General features: G+C 39.9%; 1 protein-coding gene across 3 annotated transcripts in view; it reads right to left on the bottom strand.

The window, feature by feature from the left end:
* Nucleotides 1-767: 767 nt before the first annotated feature.
* LOC137181928 (chemokine-like protein TAFA-1) overlaps nt 768-18665 on the bottom strand; it is a 113575-nt gene continuing 95677 nt past the window's right edge. The window contains exons 4-6 of one of the 3 annotated variants that reach the window (XR_010928208.1): nt 10726-10850; nt 9305-9396; nt 768-2172 (exon numbers count right to left, since the gene is read on the bottom strand). Coding sequence is in view for 1 of the 3 variants with exons in the window: in XM_067588055.1 (XP_067444156.1) it covers nt 2155-2172; nt 10726-10850 (143 nt within the window). In the remaining 2 variants the exon portion in view is untranslated. Of the gene's footprint in view, nt 2173-6922; nt 8153-9304; nt 9397-10725; nt 10851-18665 lie in introns of those variants that run through there. The other 2 variants (XR_010928209.1, XM_067588055.1) reach the window with 2 other exon arrangements.

Here is an 18665-nt window from a genome sequence, read left to right as displayed (position 1 = left end):
GCACATACACTGGCATGTATTCATTTTGCAGCAACAAAACTGCACCCAGAGACAAACTCACACACATATACACAAAGTCATTTCCCCACTCATTTTCTTTCGCACAGCCTCAATAAGACTGCAGGACAGTGAATCCTATTAGATGTGAGAAAACAAAGACGGGAACAGCTCATTGAGGAAGAAAAAACATGCTCTTTCCCTTTGCATATTCCTTCATGATTCTGGCAAGACCACTGGGAGATTGATGTGTCTGTCTTTTTCATACCTTCTGTGACTGCTCAGCGAGGCACCGGGCTACATGAAACTAGCCAAATTCCTAAATGATGAATGTACACGAGTGCATCCATTGGGAGGATAAACGAATCTCATATCAGCCGAGAGAGGAGGTTGATATTGAAAATCATGTGGAATTTGGGCTGGCACGATATTGGAAATCTTTATTCTAATTGCATGAATGAATTGAATGTGCTGTTCTGATAAATCCTCTCTGTCACCAAGGGAATAGTATAAATGAAGCATCACAGATTTGTTTGTGTGTTTACTGCATGTGTGTGTTTGTCCGCCCGTAAGTCATTTTCATACTTGCCTTGTGCCGTTGTTGATTGCTTGTTTACTCAAGCAAAAACTCTGTTCACAATGTTAACATATCATATAAATGAAACTCTGACAAGATCTTCCACCCACATATTACAACATATCAAATAGTCATAAGAAGAACATTTTTCAAAATATCAGTTACCATATGAAGGAATGGGACAGCATATCAGTATAGAAAACCATTTTTATTTCTCATAAGGCTGTCCTGTAATGTACTTATATCTACTGGGGAATAACTGTATGCTTCTCCATTGTGACTAATACTTCCTCACTGTCATTTTGAGTAAATCATCTGAATATTGTCTCTCTGGCGTGTGAGAGGGAGATCTAGATAACAAACACAGTCAAGCAGTTGTCCATGACCACTCTTCGCAGCAGAAATAGACACTAACTGTGCGATTATGGTCCGAGTTTTTCTGCAGTTTGGTCTAAATCCCTCCTTTATCTGAGTGGAAAGCCCAGGGGTTGTTGTTAGTGCTGCTTTCTTTTGTGAGGCAGTTCTATACAGTGTTTTCCTCATCTTTACAGAAACTACAAGCATTTTCTGGCTTAACCAGCGACATTGCTGAATGACGAAAGTGACCAATACTTATTTTTATGACTCTGTTGTGGCTTTTTCCAATGCAAGCATACACTGTAAAGCAGTCCTATACACACCATATTGGGGCAACAGCCTCTGCATAAGGGGCTAAACAATATTCCACCGTGGGGCTCAAGCTCTTAATAGAGTCTTAAATATACTTTTCAGCTTCTTGGATCTGTCGTCTTATAGTATGTAATGTATTTATATATGTATATATACACAAATTATCTTACATACAAAGAAAAAGAAGTGCTCATGAATTTACATTGGGCATGCCCACGAATAAAAGTCAAATTCAAATGTCCATGATGGAGGATGAAGGTGAGGCCATGAGGGCAGACCCTAAAGCCTCTCAAAGATTCTTCGTTAACTCATTCTGGGCTGCTAGTGGTCGCTGTCACTAAAAATCCAGTGTTTTTCAGTCAAATCTCCTCCATATAGTCACTGCAACGCTGTCCTGCTGGCTTAGCGAGTCAAATACAAATGCGTTCCACACAGAAATAAAAGGATGTCAAGGTAATTTCCCTCGCTCGTGCCCTCAGTTCTGTGGATCCCATGTTCAGTTCCATGTAAGCTCCTCAACCGGTTTACTTTTTTTGGCAGGCGGGGGCGAATATCTTCGAATAATGTTTTAACAAACTCTAAATAACCCCTGCTAAGCTGTTTGAGTTTTCGAGGGGGAGACAGAATGGGGAAAACCAAGAGAGAGTAGGTCGGAAACTGGCCACAGCTGTGTAGAAGAGGAGAGTCACCAACATGGGGCTCATTGATCAAACAGGGGATTAGTCTGGTTTCAAATCCTTGGCACCACGCAAGCAAAGCTGTTTTATCTGGGTGGATATCCTTTCTGTGGTCCCAGGTAATCCAGTCAGTAGCCGTGGATGTAATAGTTTTAGTCCGTTCGGAGGGAAGAGAAAGAGTACAGTAGATGAGGGGAAGAGCCTGGCACGCAGCCCTGCAATGGGAGCTCTCTGTTAGGTCCTGGGATGAATCTGCAACACAGAGGAGGAAGAGGAGAGAAGAGAAAACACACATGCACTTAGATAGAACAAAGACAAACAAGTGTGCGAGGATTAGACCCTGAGGAATTGCTCCGTTCGCGTGTTTCAAAAACAAGGGGAGTCTTTTGAACTGTGGAGGCTTTATACAGCCCCGTCTCACCACCTGGTTCCTGCTGCTACTAAAAACAGACAGCTTATACAAGTGGAAACAACACTGGAAATGGAGGTGTGTTTGGCATTTATAGGTATACTGAGATATATCCGGAAAAGCCTTTGTACAAAAATCCCTGGTGCGTTTTCATGCTGTGTATGTCTGCTTAACAAAATTAGTCATATTTTTGATTTTATCTCAGACTGTTTTACCTCCATCTCCCCAATCTCCAGTTTGCCTGCCCCCCCTTATTTGCACTTTCATGGCAAGACAGCAATCACAGCAATCACAGCTGAGAATTTCCTCCAACCCAATAAAATGACTTTGTCTTTGCTAAATGGAATCGGGGCCCCCACTGTGGAGTCTGAGCTGTCTGTCCGTGACTCTGGTTCAGGGACTCTTATTCAGCCTAAGTTGCAGACCTGGACACATTTCAATGGTACATTGTGCAACCTTGAGACTGCTATTGAATGTCCTGCTTTTCAGCATCCTGCTTAACCTGAAGCTCAATAAAAACTCTGTGTACACAATGTCTACAACAGTTAAAGTAGTCGAGTTCCTTGCCCTCCTATGACCTATGTCTATGCAGCAAAAGCGTGTAAATGTTTGTCAGAACATTTCTTTACCTTATATTTGCCCGTTATTTTACTTTCAGATTTTACAACGAAGAAATCTGGAGCTCCCTGCACACCGTGGGGCCAATTAGAAATCCCATAATCCTGTTCAACAAAGAAATAAAGCCATGACATTTCCAGCAGGCTTGGCAGGTGGTAGCCAGGTGTGTGGATTTGATTGTCGAGGTTGCTGCTTGGGACTCTGTGAGCTGTAGCACACAGAGTCTCAGAGCTGTGAAACACATTGTGGCCTTTTCCTTAATTTCATGGGATATAACTAACTTAAAAGTATAAACGACCTTTGGGGTCATTTGAACCAGAATAAAGGACTGATAACTCAACACTCATGGACAGAAAATTCCTCTCTTTATCTCCCTAGACAAGAGTCATAAACTCTAAGTCATATTCCTGGAGGACATTCATGGAGTCTCTCTACAAATCTGAGCCAAATCTAAATTTGTATGAATTTAATATCTAATCCTTATGTACTGTCATGTATTGTCATGTTGTTTGTCATAAAAATTCATAAATAATAGTATAACTTTGATAATATATTGAGGAAATATTTTTTTTTAATTTTATTACATAAATTAGAAAGTTGTTGTATAAATGATGTTTTCTGAAGTAATAGAAATATTAGAGATGTGATGTGTGAGGAATTTCAGGTTGAACGTTTTCTAATTATGAAATAATAGTAATGTTGAATGTTCTTATATTATGGAGTAAGAGTTATGTTGAGTTTATTCTGTTTCTGAAAGTTTAATCTGGTCACATAATTGCTGCTTTAAACTTCTAGTTCAGCACTAGATGAATAGATGGTTTGAGAAGGTTAGATCAATGAAGGCTGAGTGTCTAAACATCATGAGAAGCGTTAATATGAATGTTAATGTTTGTTATGTTGATAGGAAGGATTGAATTCTGAATGATTTCACAATATGTTGGTTACAATTTGACCTGAAGTATTCAGAGATAGTGACTCTGAAGTAAAGAAAAATAATCTCAAGTCAAAGTCAGCCACACCTTAAAAATCATCAAAACAACAACAAAAAAAATATATTCATCAACAATTTGGCGTGAAAACATTCAAAACACACCCAAAACTCTGCCTGTCTTGTTTAAACTTATAAAAACAACCTCAGAGGAATCTCCCTCTGAGCTCCCTCCAGAAACTCATGAGCCAAGACAAAAGTCTTCTATTAAGACATCTCTTTGTTTTTTGGCCAAGTATGCGTTTATTTTAATCTTTTATTGAAACATGCTCAGTTTGTTTGTTTATTTATAACATTAAGTTTCCTATTTCCACAAATAGTATTTGCTTTTGAAGTCACGTCAACTCACATGGAGTTTATCCGCTACTGAATAAAGATTTGAGTGTAGTCAAATTAAACTTTATTCGACATTAAACTAAGATTACAAGAAGCCAGTGAAAACCTGGATCTTCACTCAAACTGAAACGTCGCTTTGAAGAACACAGTGATGCTTAAACTGGATCTCGGCCTGCTTGCTGACAGCAGTACGGCCAACTGGGATTTAAGCCAACAGAAATACTCTTTCACAGCACAGCCAGAGACGAGGCTTAACCCCTCTTCACCAGTGGTTCAACACCGCTGCATCAACAAAGACTCACCTATAACACGGCTGGAACACTGAGGCTAACTACAGCTCAACCAACACAAACCTGGACCTGCTGAGACATCACCAACTACAGTGAAACTTGTCAACAGTAAGGCATAACATGGCTTTGTGATCAAGGGTTGATGTTGAATAATGTTCAAAATAAGTAGATAATTTCTTTAGAGAAGTTGAGTTAGCTTTCCCTTAACATTCCCCGGTGCAATACATTATCCTTGAGTCACACACTTCAAGCCACTATTTCTAAACAATTTTTTTATTATTTTGTTTCTATTATCATTTAAAGCCCTTATTATTCTTTTTGTTTATCATATTATGCTTAATAACATTTGTATAATAATGTAATTATGCTTAAGATGTTCAGCTATTAATTAATGTCTTCATTTATTCTAGGAAGTCGTTGTTGATTTCTTAGAGTACAGCAAACAGAGGTCAATGCTTTGAAAAGAACTTACAGTTTTGAGACAGATTAATTGACCAAAGTGAGAATTAAATTCATGCTTTAATGTTTCCTCCAGACATTAAATGTTTACTATATAGGGATGGTGTCCAAACAAGGTTTTATATTAATGAATGCCTAATATTCCTATAGAGCTCCAACATGCTTGACATGCTATATGAGAGCCAAATGATTTTGTGTGTGTAGATTGGGGTGCAACTGCATTCACCTACCATGATGTGTGTTATTTTGAGATTATACTTCAGAGAACAATTAGAAGAGCAGGAGACTCTAAGGCATTGCAATTTAGGTTTAATTTAGCGTCAACATTGACTATGTCTGAAAACATAATGGATTTCAGTAGTTTTATTGGTTGACTGCGTTTAATTTCACAGAAAACAGAAAAAATTCTCAATTTTAGGAAGTAATTTAGTTGATTTTGGAGTCTAATTGAACCAACTGGGTGAGATTGTTTCACCAGTTTTCAATACAAATCAACTTGTTTGAAGAATTTTCTAGAATAATTCATCATCATTTGAATCACTTGTTTGTTAGTTAGCAGGATCTTTGGTTTGTATCTCAAAAACCTATTAAAACATTTAGGGCTGATTTCCCACACAGGTATTAAGTCTAGTCCAAGACTATAGTGTTTCTCAGAAGACATTTTCACTGATTTTTTTCTTTAGTCAAGGACTAGTCTTAATCTCTGTCTGAGAAACTGGAACTTAGTGTCTTTGTGAAGGTGCAAAGTTAGGCTATAGGTCCAGGAACATTTTGTTTTGGTTGAGACCTGGGTCCAGGTGCAGATCCAGAATTACTATTTTTTACCAACTTTACTATTATCACAAATAAAATCTGGAACACATGGCCTATAATTGTCTATTAAAATTAATAGTTTGATGCAATTCCAGATGCAGACAAATCATTTCTAAACACATCTTCTTACTCAAATACATTTACATGATTACACAACCTTTGTAGGGAAATGTACTGAGAACCTTCTAGTTCTGTCTTGTTTGAGTATACTGCTGCTACAAAATTTCTGAAAGAAGGAAAGCATCAGTGGAAACAGCTAGAATTCATTTACCTCATTTGCAGACTGTTTTGTTTTTAGAAAATTGTTCTCTTAAGACCAAATGACATGCTAAGACGGATGTCATGTGAACTGTCTCAGAGCCCCATACTGAGGAAACACTTAGCAGTACTGACGTATTCTCCCTTGCATCATGCCTATTTAAGCAGTCGCACAGCAGCTGTTCCTCTGTGTGCTGTAAATAGCTGCACAGCTTCAGAGTTAACATGTTGATCCCTCCTCCAGGTCTTGTCACAGTGTCTGTCTCTTTACAATGTGGCCTCCTTTTTTCCCATGATCCTTAAACAAAGTAATCCTCTAGGCTCATCTGTCCAGCATTTGCATCTGTATCATCTCCAATGACGTATCAAAACGTCGGAGTAGAGAATGACCTCTGCCAGAACAAGAGCACTAACAGGTTACATATTAACTGCTCTCTTTCTGTCTCAGATACAATCCACCAGAGGTTTGTTAGCAGGAGAAGAGGTGTCGTATGCAAATGCTGTCATTTCAACCCATATGTATGTGAATGTGTGTGTGACTGAAAGTGTCCTCTGTTCTTTTTTGTCCTCTGTCTCTTCAAATGAACAGTGCAGCAGGTACCAGCGGATTGCTGAAGGATTTCCTGCCTATCCCATCTTTGCTGGCAACTAAGCCGTCTGCATTCTAATTTGCTGGCCACATTAAATTGCAATTTACTCAGACTTCAGTTAGTAAAAGGAGCCAAGGACAATTGCCTTAGAAAAAGAATTTAGTGCAAACACAGCCTAGCCTTTCCCCCTTTCTCGTTTAGTGCTGAACAAATCAATCATGCCAGCTGAGAAACCTCTTCAAACAGCACTAAAGAGCACCTTCTAAAAACAGAAGACTCAAGACAACAAAATACATCAAGATCCATTTAATGTGACATTGACAATGGAAAAAGCAAAGAAAACGAGTATAAATTAATCAGTAGCACTTGGAATGAACTCCTCCATCCTAAACCTGTATAAAAATGTCATGAGGATGACAACCTGGGCAGTCTTGGCAGCATCGCCCGCTTCTGCCAGCTTATAACCTTACTTGTTTTTTTTTTGTTTTTTTTTTAGAAAAGTCTTTTATTATTTATCTCAAAAGACATACTGTTTACCATTTGTGTATGGTTTTATGTTTGTCTTCATGATGACATCATACAAGAGAGAAGGAGGAGGAGAAGTGTTGTCAAGCACAGAGGTGGAACAGATGATTTCTCGGTGAAGTTGAACTGTATGTGGCATGGCCGCTTGAAGTTCATTTTGATCAACCGCAGAGTGTGTGGTCTCCCGTTTTGACAAATTAGATGGTGATGCATCTGCTGGCAGGTCACTTTTGCTCTGAAACTGTCTCACAGATGGGCTACATCCTGTCACAGTGTGTTATTTTGCTTGAAAAAGTGCCCTCCGCTTCTTTTAATAAGGGACATGTGGCTCTCTGAACAGCAAGTAAATCATGTTGGACTAGTTGAAGGGGAAACACCCTGTAAAGTGTGAAAGATGGTGGTGTAAAAAAACTGATTGACTTGAGTCCAATGCTTGGCACTCATGAATGTTTACTTACTCCATAGTGGAACTGTAGTGTCCTTATATAGTTAAAACAAATACTGTACATGAATAAGTGGTTATGTTGCGGTGTGAAATTACTGAAAAAGTCATTAAATTAACTGAATGTCTGATGAGGGTTGTATTATGTACTGTATGTATGACATTCCTGCCTTGATACTGATGACATTCATATTTTATCTAGCACAGGTTATCGAATGAAAATAATTCTTTTCACTATCATCAAAAGCAGGGGAGGAGAAGAAGAAGGAGAGAAGATGTTTTCATTACAGCCTCTCTCATTCTGCCTGTCTCTCTTAAGGTGTATAATTGTTTGGAGGGAGCAGAAATGGATTGATCTATTTAGCCAGTGGAGCGGGTAATGCAGATCTATGGTGGGCGAGTATTTTGGAAGGTGCTCCCCAGCCTCGCTCTCACTGTGACTTCCACAAACAAAAGGGCCTGCCTTGTCTGCTGCTATAGAACAGGCAATGAAGGGCTCTCTCTCTGAAAGACATAAAGAAAGAAAAGAAGAAACATGGGTGTCAGGCACTGGCTTAGCTTGGCTTCTTACTTTCCATGCCAATTTTTATGAAATATGATGATGAAGTCTGTGTGCAAGAGAACATGTGTGCGTGCCTGCCGCATTGTGCCTCACTTTTCAGAGCAAAATGAAAACCTGCAGGTGAAATAAAATGGCTGAGGATTCAAATACCCCCAAAAAACAATGCTGTGTTGTGGGCTTGCTGGCTTGTGACGGAACAAATACAAATGAGGCAATTTGGCCTGAGACGCAGGTGAATGAGGAAAGTTGATTAAAAAAAGAGAGCAGAGTGCAGGATAAAAGGCCTTTCATGTAGCCTGTGGGCTATGCTGTGTGCTGATAGCTGCTTCAACAAGACCCTCAGAGGGGGATCAGGATATCAAGTGGCCTCTGATAAGAAGCCACACAACTAAAGGGAAGAGGCCTGCCCGGGGGTCTCGCGCGCACATGTGAGTGTATATGCACAGACACAAACATATCAAACACATCAAACATGTGCGTGCATTCACAACTAGGAGCACACACAGAGAGTAGCAAGTAGCATGTCACAGATTAGTGCCTAATGGGATTGGCAGACCAGTGCAAGGCACTGTAATCAAACCCACACAGTGGCCGATAGCAAAAACAGGACACGGAACAAAGGAGGCAATGAAAGGAAGAGGGACTGATCCTGCCATTACACACTGATCACAGACAGCAGGGTTGTACTAAGGGGTGGACCTGGCTCTGTGTGTGTGTTTCTACAGTATTCCACAAATTTTCAGCTACAGTATATGTGTGTTGACACATCTATATGCTGACTGATATATTTCAGTGATACATGTTCTACCATTTACATCAAAAACGCAGCAACATAGTTTTTATTTATGCTTGCACTGCCTGTGCTCTGTGATAAATATTTACAGTGGGTGGCGGTGCGTTCAGTATTTGTGTCACGCCTGCCTAATCATGCACAGCATGTAAACACACACTTGATTATTTTGCACTGAGTATTTGGGTTAATGAGAAGTCATTGAACATGAGTTGGTTCCACTTCTGCCGCCCGACACTCAAGTGCACACAGTGATGTGAGAGAGACCGGAAAAACAAAAACATAGAACAGCTTGAGAACTAACCTTTACAGAAGCAAGAATGCAGCTCAATTTCTGTTGACGCATCCTCTGCATTTTGCTTCCAGAAGCTAAAAAGGGGAGTATGGCTGGGTGTTCTGCAAAGAGAGGGTCAAGAGAAAAGGACACGTGTGTATTGGGTAGAAAAGCAGCTTCAGGCCTGACCTTTTGGCCCTCTTCTCTTAAGATTTCGATAAAAATTAGACAAATGCCATTTTATTCATGGATATGTATTAAAGCTATTTTCCCCATTAGTGTGCAGAAAAGTACAATCTTGACTGATGTATCTTAAAACAATAAAGAAAATATTTTGTACTAAGTTATATCACCACAATGATCATTTCAAGTTTACTTTTTTCAAATTGTGCAAAGGACTGAATTGAGAATAGAGATGCATTCTTTAGAGCGAACCAAGTACTGCACCTTACCTTGACAGGCTGGCAAGACCCCATTCAATCAACTTCTTTCAGAAAAGTTTAGGCCTGTGGTGGCCCAGTGAAAGCTTTATGTCTGTCTGCTGGCGTATAAATCTGCAGAACAACCTTGGGAAGCCCCGTGTGGTCTAACCTTCACTGGCTGGTCCCTCTTTCCCTACCGTCACATTAGTCTCTGCTTCTATTCAAAGTCATTGTCACCAAGCAATAAGAGAAGACGGGGGGTTTGCCGATCGCGAGCAGGTGGGGGGGCGAGTCAATTAAATGAATACAAATCGGGTGATCAACCTGTCACAGAGTGCTGGACTGCTGGCTTTGAGGACTTAACTCCCTTCGTTATTTTTGCATGCTGCATTCAGAGTCAGTTTACAGAGCCGAAAGGCAGTGGAGAAGCAGAGTGGTCGTTAATTTTATCTCTGAAAAGACTGTGGCCTGAGGCAGAGCCCACCTGTTTGTTTACTGCCTGCTTTATGTTTGTTTCTTCTACTATGGGCTCTTAGGTTGCTTACACCAAATAGAATCCACCTTGTTATACAAAGGGCACTGATGTGCTGTGGTTTCTGAGTATTCTGTCTACAGTGTGATTTGTGCGTATCCTCATACTGTACATATTTGATTGTTAAATGACAGAAGATTAATGAAAAATGAAGCAGGCAGTTGGCAAAAAGCTCTGTTGAAGCATTTAATCCAAGTATTCAAACACAGCTTCTTGTTATTTCTAGTGATGTCTTCATTTCAAGCTTAAGAAGAAAGGTTGAACAGTAAGTGAAATCTGTCTTCTTTGGGGATATACTGTGTGAAAATGGTGTGAGTGGTCTCGTGTGCACGCGTGGGTATGTGTGCATACATTGTGCATTGCATGTGCAATATGTACACACACAGTACAGGCATATGCATATATTGTATATGCTTGTGTGCAACTGTGCATTGTGAGTACAGGTCTGTGCATGTACTGGATGCATGTGTGCTCTGCGTGTGCGAGTGAGGTCTCACCCTTGTGGTCTTGATTTTGTTCCCAGAGGAGCACATCCATCCGGAGTTGTCAGGCAGAGTCTTACACTCTTCTCCCTCCAGACACGGCTCCATCTCACACCACCACTTTCCAATTACAATGGACGCTGGGGAAGGTGAGCATAGATATGTAACAAAGCAGGTTAGTTTATTAAACACAGACACACCTGTACGGGCACATTCATGTGTGTATGTTTACATCATAATGTACAGATACAAATACTGATAACACTGGGAGTGGGAGAAGAAAAATGTAAATTAAATAAGCAAATTAAGTAGAAAAAACTAATGTAAGAGCAAAATAAGCATTAAAATGTAGCATAAATAATAATTAAGCACAATTAAAACATAAGGAGCAACCACATTAGGCGGAATCATTACAAAAAGTTGAACACATGTTGAAACCTCCCACGCAAACATATTTTGAGTACATATTATACACGGGCACACATACACAAGAACCCACACACTATATTATGAGCATCTCCAGAGGAACACCCAGCCATGTCTCTAAATGAATGTTTTTCCTCCTCTTCAGCCTCAGAGCTATTGTATCGTTGCTGCATGGGTACTTTGCTGTTGACAATAATGTCTTATACCAACAGAAATTAATCATTGTTTTGTTTTGATATAGCTACATTGCATGTAGGGGAGCAATCTCATTTTTAATCAAAACTAATTGCCTCTCATTAACAACCACTGAATTCTTCCTCCAGCTATCTGACAAAAACAAATATGTTCTCATCTTCTCATCAAGATCTCTCTCTTTTGCCTTCCCTCTCTTTCTATTTGTGTCTCTGGGTGTCTGTGTGTCTATGTTCTGAAAATATGTTTTAAGTATTCAATGATACAAAAAACCCTGCACCTTTCATGATATGTGAATTGTCCCTTGGTGCTTCCCTTTTCTTTCACATCTATACAGTTTCTAACTAAATTTGATGTAAAACAAAAGAAAAAAAACAAAAGAAAAAAAAAATATACATATAGTATATATATATAATCTGTAGCAGTATTTATATCTAGTGAGCTAAAAATCACTGTTTTAACAATGCATTTAAATAGTTTTTTTTCTTTTGATATCCAGAAGTCATTCTCTTTGAATTAAATCCTGGCACACAAATCTTTAGCATTCTTTCAAAGTCAAGTTGTGATTCATTTATTAACCATGATGCTTGAAAAAACTTTTTGTTTTTCAACACTCCTCTGTATCTGACAGCAAACGTGAAGTGTTCAAAACCATTTTTCAGACTTTAAATCATCTTCCCCCCCCCAGAATTTTTTCAGCACGTATGGCAATGTTTTTTTAAAAATTGGTGTTTAAATCTCTAAAGACTATTTTTCCTTTAATCATGTAGCCATAAGGATGTGAAGATCAAATGAATGGATGGGTGCAATTAGTTAAACCAGTATCATTATTTTTCCAAACTCCTTTTTTTTTTTTTAACCTTTTGGAAAATATTTTTTTCCCTCCAGCTTGTGTTGCCAAGGTTACAGGCCAACCACCAATCAATTGTGAGTATGAGCAACATGCCGTCTCCAAGTGATGGAAGAAGATGGTTAAACTGCAGTCCTTTGCTGCACACAGTGTGCTACGGTTCTGAGTGAACCCACTCACACACACAAATACATAACAGCAAAAGACTGGACACAGAGTTACACCCCACTGCTGTTCAGTGAACTTGCTGCAGATCCTGACTTCCTCCTTTGCTTTTCCCTCCATGAGCCCTGGGGGATACTGAACGCCAGAATGAGAGCATCCACTAACCAGCTGTGAACCCAACCTTTGGCTTTCCCCATGGCTGTTTACCTTTTCCACTAATTACCACATGTTGGTCCATCATCGACTGTGCTCCCTCTTTTTTGCTTTTTCCCCCTCTATCTTCATCCATGGGACACATATACATTTCATATCAGTAATCATGTTTATATTCAGCTGTTTAAGTGTGGTAAAACACCAAAACTATGCAGGGAGTCCTTGTTAAGTAGCAAATTATGACTAGGCTTGAGAAGACATGTTTAATCAGTTCTATCGAGTGATGATGACGTGCTGCGACGCTGCCACTCTGTTTAGACCCTTCTTCTTGCTGCAGAGAATGAGAGGGAACGCATAAGTTGTTTTTCATTAGACCACCAACCGAGGAAGATTTCTATTCAACGATGTGAATGCAGAATCCACTTGAAATCGAAAATGGTAAAGTAATACCTGCAAAGAAAAAATCAATTCCTTCAAATGGAACAAGAGTGAAAGCAGGGAACAGAGAAAGAAGGAAACAAAAACGAGGCAGGAGATTAAAACGCTGCCTGGCACTAGTAGCTGAAACATGAGAGCTGCTTTGTATAAAAATTGAATGATATTTACTGTACTTCACGGAACTGAATTCACCTCAACTCTGTGCCCTGAAATGTGTTCATGACGCATAGATAATTTATACAAGGTGAGGTGAGAAAATCACTGTATAATTTTTCAAAGTTTTTGTATTATTATTGTATTATTGTTATTGTATTTTGTATTATTTCCTCTCCATATGATGATCAGTACAGAGTGTATGTAGTGCCTCCGCAATGTTTTTGAATTCTGGAAGAGCAAAGAGCATTGATTTGTATAATTTGTTTTGACTGGTAACGTGGTTCTGTGGTTTGTTTTGACCATCAAGATATGTTAAAGTGTATTCTACATGCAGATAGCAGTGTTGTTTATATCATTTATGGTCAATGGCAGCATGCATCACCACGTTAAGACATGTTCATCTTCTTCATGGCATCAATAAAATTCCATAATTGCACATTTTTATTATGGGTGTAAATTCACAAGGCTGTGCTTAAGTAGACATTATGACTCATTCGATTAAAAATAAAATATCCAACCGATAATATAAAAAATGGATTACCAGAGTCTGGACAAATTGCAGTGAGTGCCTAAGCCAAGAAATATACCATCCAGGAATTGTAAACTAGAGCAGGGCTGCAGGGTTGTGTTCAAATCATGATTTACTGTTAAAAACTTACTGTTTAAGTCATCCCTTAATAGATGCTCTTTTGCACAATCTTAATTAATATCTTGACAGCTTCCCATCTTGTGCTATACTAAAAAGAGAGTAAAACTTTAATGAGCAGTGATCATGAAATATATCTTAAATTTTATAAATATTCATACTCAAATTGGATCTTTGCCTTAAATGTCTATTTCAGTCAGTGGTACATGGCACATGTGGTAGACAGCACACCCGTCTAAGAAAAACCCGACAACACATTGCTGATGACATATCTGATGATGTGTCTGATGGCCATCAGAATAAAAACCAGACAGAGTCAAGCCTAATGTGAACATAGACACTTCATGTCCGTGGCTGTACCCAGGCCAGGACATCTGGCTCTGACCTTGACCATTGGAGAAGAGCCATCTCCGGGCCGAGATCCATGCATCACTCTCTGGTGACCACTGACCTCTAACAGTCGTTTTACTTTAACTACTCCCTGTGCAATCGTCAGCATAGAGGGTATAACCTTTGTTCCAACATCAGCAAACTTTACTCCTGCTCTGTCTGCTGGGGAGTGCAGTAGGGAGTGGTGGTGGTGGTGGTGGGGGGTGGGGGTGGGGGGGCTTACCATGGACAACTGTGCTATATCCTCCTTTGGGCCAACTATTAATTTTCAGATCTATCTGTTTACAAGCTAAACGCTTTCAATGTGATTTACAGTACCATCACCAATTAACACAATCCTCACGTTGGCATAAAGTTGCCAGTGTATCCTGCAAAAGATGACAGGTGGGCTTGGAATAATCAGGAAACAGGACTGATTCAAGATTTTAACCATGTAGCAGGTTGGAGTCTTTAGCTTTGATGGACAAACAACTGAGTGGGACTTGAATTGATTGAAAAACATGAAGCGATGGACCTTTTACAAGTGCATCTGTCAGATCACTGGTGAGCGGCCTATGTGATGGATTGAACTCACTGACACGTCCCTGCCAGGTAGCAGAATGTTTGAACACCTTGACGGATGAGGAAGAGAATTGATTTCTGTCTGTGTCACAATGTGAAAACGTGTCCGTGGGCTCAATGAATAGTTAATGTTTTTGAAGCGGCCGCACAGAGCCTAGTGGACTTACTTTAAATTAATCATAACGATGGCTTTCCAGTCTTGTCAGCTGTGGTCTCTTTTTTTTGTGTGTGGTTACCCACGTAAATCAGTTGCCTTAAGTCAAGATCTGGAGCAGAGAGCGATTAAGCTTTAAATTTTTAATGCCATTTTGTTAGGTTGAATTTTTGAATTTTAGGGTGCAGGATCGATGTTTCTCACTGGATAATGCTGAAAATCCAGCACCACTTTAGGTTATCTATCTCTAGTACAAGTTCTTTAGGTTTCTGTCTCTTGCCCATAACCTGATCAGTTTACATCAGTGCTCTGTAGGTGTCCTGATTACTTAATTATTAAGCAAACAAACAACCAATCAATCATTCATTCATCTAATCATGCAACTAAGCATCCATTAATCAAGTGATCCCTCTTTCACTTTAGCGAAAGAATTACAGTGAATTAAAAAAACATTTCCATCTTAATGAGACAGAAGCATGAGTGCAAGCATTCTTGTAAAGTATTGGAAGGGTCATGGGAGCATGAAGCAAATGAAGCAAGTGTATAATTACAGCGGGACTGAGACTCAGACCCCTGAACCTGAGGTCAGTTTCAGAGAGTCATTATTCTGCATTAATCTTTGCCCCTCTCAGAGAAGAGAGAGCCGAGGTTTGATTAGCTATTCAGGAAATATCGTTTGGCTTTCTAATCACACAGCTTTTGTGAATTTCTGAATTTGTAATGAACACCCTGGCACCCACAGACTTGAAGAGGAATTGCTGTGTATTCATTTGATTATTTTCAGTATGGTTTTTAAATTCAAATGAATTATGAACAGTGGCACAGAAGCATTTCTCACTTTGCGTGACCTCAGATTCATTCACATGAAAATGGAAGGCACAGTTATACAACAAACACAAAGATACGAAGATACAAACAGCAAAGTTTATCAGGGAAAATGAAACATACTAAAGGTAACGGGCAAACACATCATGTGGAATAATTCAATTTTTTTGTTTAACCACAACAAAATATACAGTATATGGCATTGTAGTATTTTGTATGAATACAGTTACACTAAAAACATTTATAGTTTATAAATAAATGTCTCATTAGATATTATGAGCCTTTTTGAGTGTGTGTGTGTGTGCACATGTGTAACTTTGTGCCCCTGGACTTGATGTGTTTGTGTGAGTGGGCGTGTACAGTATGTATGTGCCTATTAATGGACGAACAATGAATGCTTTTATTGTCTGATTATTTTCTTTCCTTTTTGCGGGTACAAAAGCGACTTAAGAAAATGTATCTCCCACGCAACTGACAAAGATCCGCCTTGTTTCTGTGCTTCTCACTCAAGCACAACTGAAAACTTGATACTCAGTAGTGAGAGCAGCAAAGAAATATGTTGCTTAAAAAAAATTGAGAGAGAGACATGCAGAGAAAAACAAAAGTTTGGAGACCTTTCCTTTAACCTCTCCTGACAGGTTAAAGGTTGAGAGTCTAATCACATCTTCAATGCTGTGAGAGCTCAGTGGGATGTGACAAAGATGGAGGAGAAAACCTGCTTCACGATCATTATCTTCAGCTTCTCGAAAGACACAAACATCTTTTTTGACCCAGGAGGATTTCAGTGTTTGTTAGTCTCTCTCTATGTCTCCCTGTGTGTTTGTTTGTCAGCAGGAGAAAGGAGTTATTGTTTTCTATTGTACAGTATAATGTGCTCCTTCTGTCCATCCCCTCAGGCAGCATCTGCAGCAGGTTTGCGTCTTCCCAACAACATAGGGGGGGCTCTGGAACAATATAGCTGTGCTGTGGGAAGCAGAGCTTTTATAACAGGAGCGTGTAATGTTCACTTCCTGTTCTTGAGTGTCATCATTTTGGACTTTACTATCCATGTAAGAAAGTTCATTAATTAATAAACTCCTGTAGATCAGATATATGCTTTTTACACAAAACACATGCAAGCACAAGCTTTGTCAACAAGAAAATGCAGTCATAGCTCTACTTGTAATGAGAAGACATTACTGTGCATCTTATTCTATTATCTGATTCACTGTAATTCATAATGTGCATCTGTATGACCAGCACTGTATGTGGAAGAATCATAGCATTTCTCGTCCCTCCCCTCAAGTAGCGTCCATGTGTGTCTCCCCCCCCAGGATGTATCTCAAATGTACCATGACAACCTGTCATGCTCGGCTATACGCGCCCGCAGCCAAACAGAAGGGTTCATTCCCCATCAGTGATCAGCAGCGAGCGGGCATCTGCGTGCATCTCTTGTTGAAAGAGTTTACTGCTACAGCAGCTACATGACAACACAAAGTGGTAGCATGTGTGCGTATTAGGGCATCTGCATGCATGTGTTGAGTGAATGAATGCATGTGTGTGTGTGTGTGTGTATTTCTGTGTATGTGTGTATTTATGTCCATACTTTGGCTGAGGGCTTACATGTCTCATACACTGGGATAAAGGCAGTGGTGCAGTGATGAGCGCCTAATCTCGGTGCATGTGATCGGCCCGGCGAGGCAGGAGAGATATGAGCGTTTGACTTGTTAAAAGGGATGTTCTTCACTAAGAGCCTCGTTGGCCCTGACATAACTGGGACATAGTTCTCCTTGTCAAAGTTAATAATCAATTCCCACAACGGGGATAATCTGACAGCAGACCCCTACTGAGCATGACGCCTCCCAACGCAAGCTGTCGTCACATCCCCATATATTAATAACAACCAAAACAGTTACCAATAGCAACTGGAATAACCCCATGTGGCCTGTATTCATGAGGTAGTAAACATTCAACAATAGGACTGATGTTCACAGTGTGCTTTGATGTTGGAGTTTGATGCTAATGACTGATAATACAGCACTTCAGGGAGACTGCCTGTGGCTGCAAATTTGGCCAAAGATAAAGGAGTGTTCACTCCTCCAGGCTCTATATGTGTGTCCAAACCAAATGACCTCTGAAGATATACTTTTGATTTGTTATATCAGAGCACTGGCTGTTTTTTTTATTTATTTATTTATTTATTTTTCGTGGGTACATAACCTGTGTATGGTACAGTGGTGGCAGGTGTCCCCCGGGGGTGGTGAGATGAGCTGGGCTGTGGCATCATTCCTCATCTGGACGGACCATTAATAACGCCAGGACCTGGGGAGAAAGCTCCATCTGGGCCAGGCTGGTGCGCTGCTGAGGGGACAGACCACTGACTCCACAAGTCTATAATCCCTCACACGGTGCAACAGCAGCCCACGGGCACAGTTGACAAACACGCACAACTTTATGGTGTAGCTTTCCTAGACAATCAAAAGCCTAGAACAGAAAACCCTCCTCCTGTGTCCATTGATTTCCACACTTACAAAAAAGTTCCCTTAATTAAATGATGCATTTGCAACGCATGACACTTCCAACTACAAATGAGCTCTTATGAATAATCACATAATTATTGCGCCTGCCCTTCCGCCCTTATCCTGCGGTGGCTTCTGTGTTAAATAAATAACAAATAGCCTCTTTCACTGTCAAGCAGGTGAAAATTATCCAAGCGGGGAGGTGAAGGCCCTAAATAAAGAAAATGCATTTATTAAGAGTTCAGGTCATTTTAACTGTGGTGGTGTGGTGCAATGGTACTCAATACCGGAGCGGTGCTGCTCAGTGGCTTGTCATTTCCATTTTTATCACCACTCCCTATATAAGTGCTTGTTAATCAATACCCTAACAGCAAGGATTCTCTCGCTGCAGGAGCCTGAAGCATAGAGGCATGAAGTGTTAACAACATCTCCTACTTCTCCACCTCCATGCCTCAAACTGTGTGATGTACTTTTTGATTTGTCTACCTTTGTCCAACTTCA

The sequence above is a fragment of the Thunnus thynnus genome, chromosome 4 (assembly GCF_963924715.1).
Source record: "Thunnus thynnus chromosome 4, fThuThy2.1, whole genome shotgun sequence".
NCBI classification, from domain to species: Eukaryota; Metazoa; Chordata; class Actinopteri; order Scombriformes; family Scombridae; genus Thunnus; species Thunnus thynnus.
Note: the sequence above shows the minus strand (reverse complement) of the source record. Positions and strands in the feature narration are given on the sequence as shown.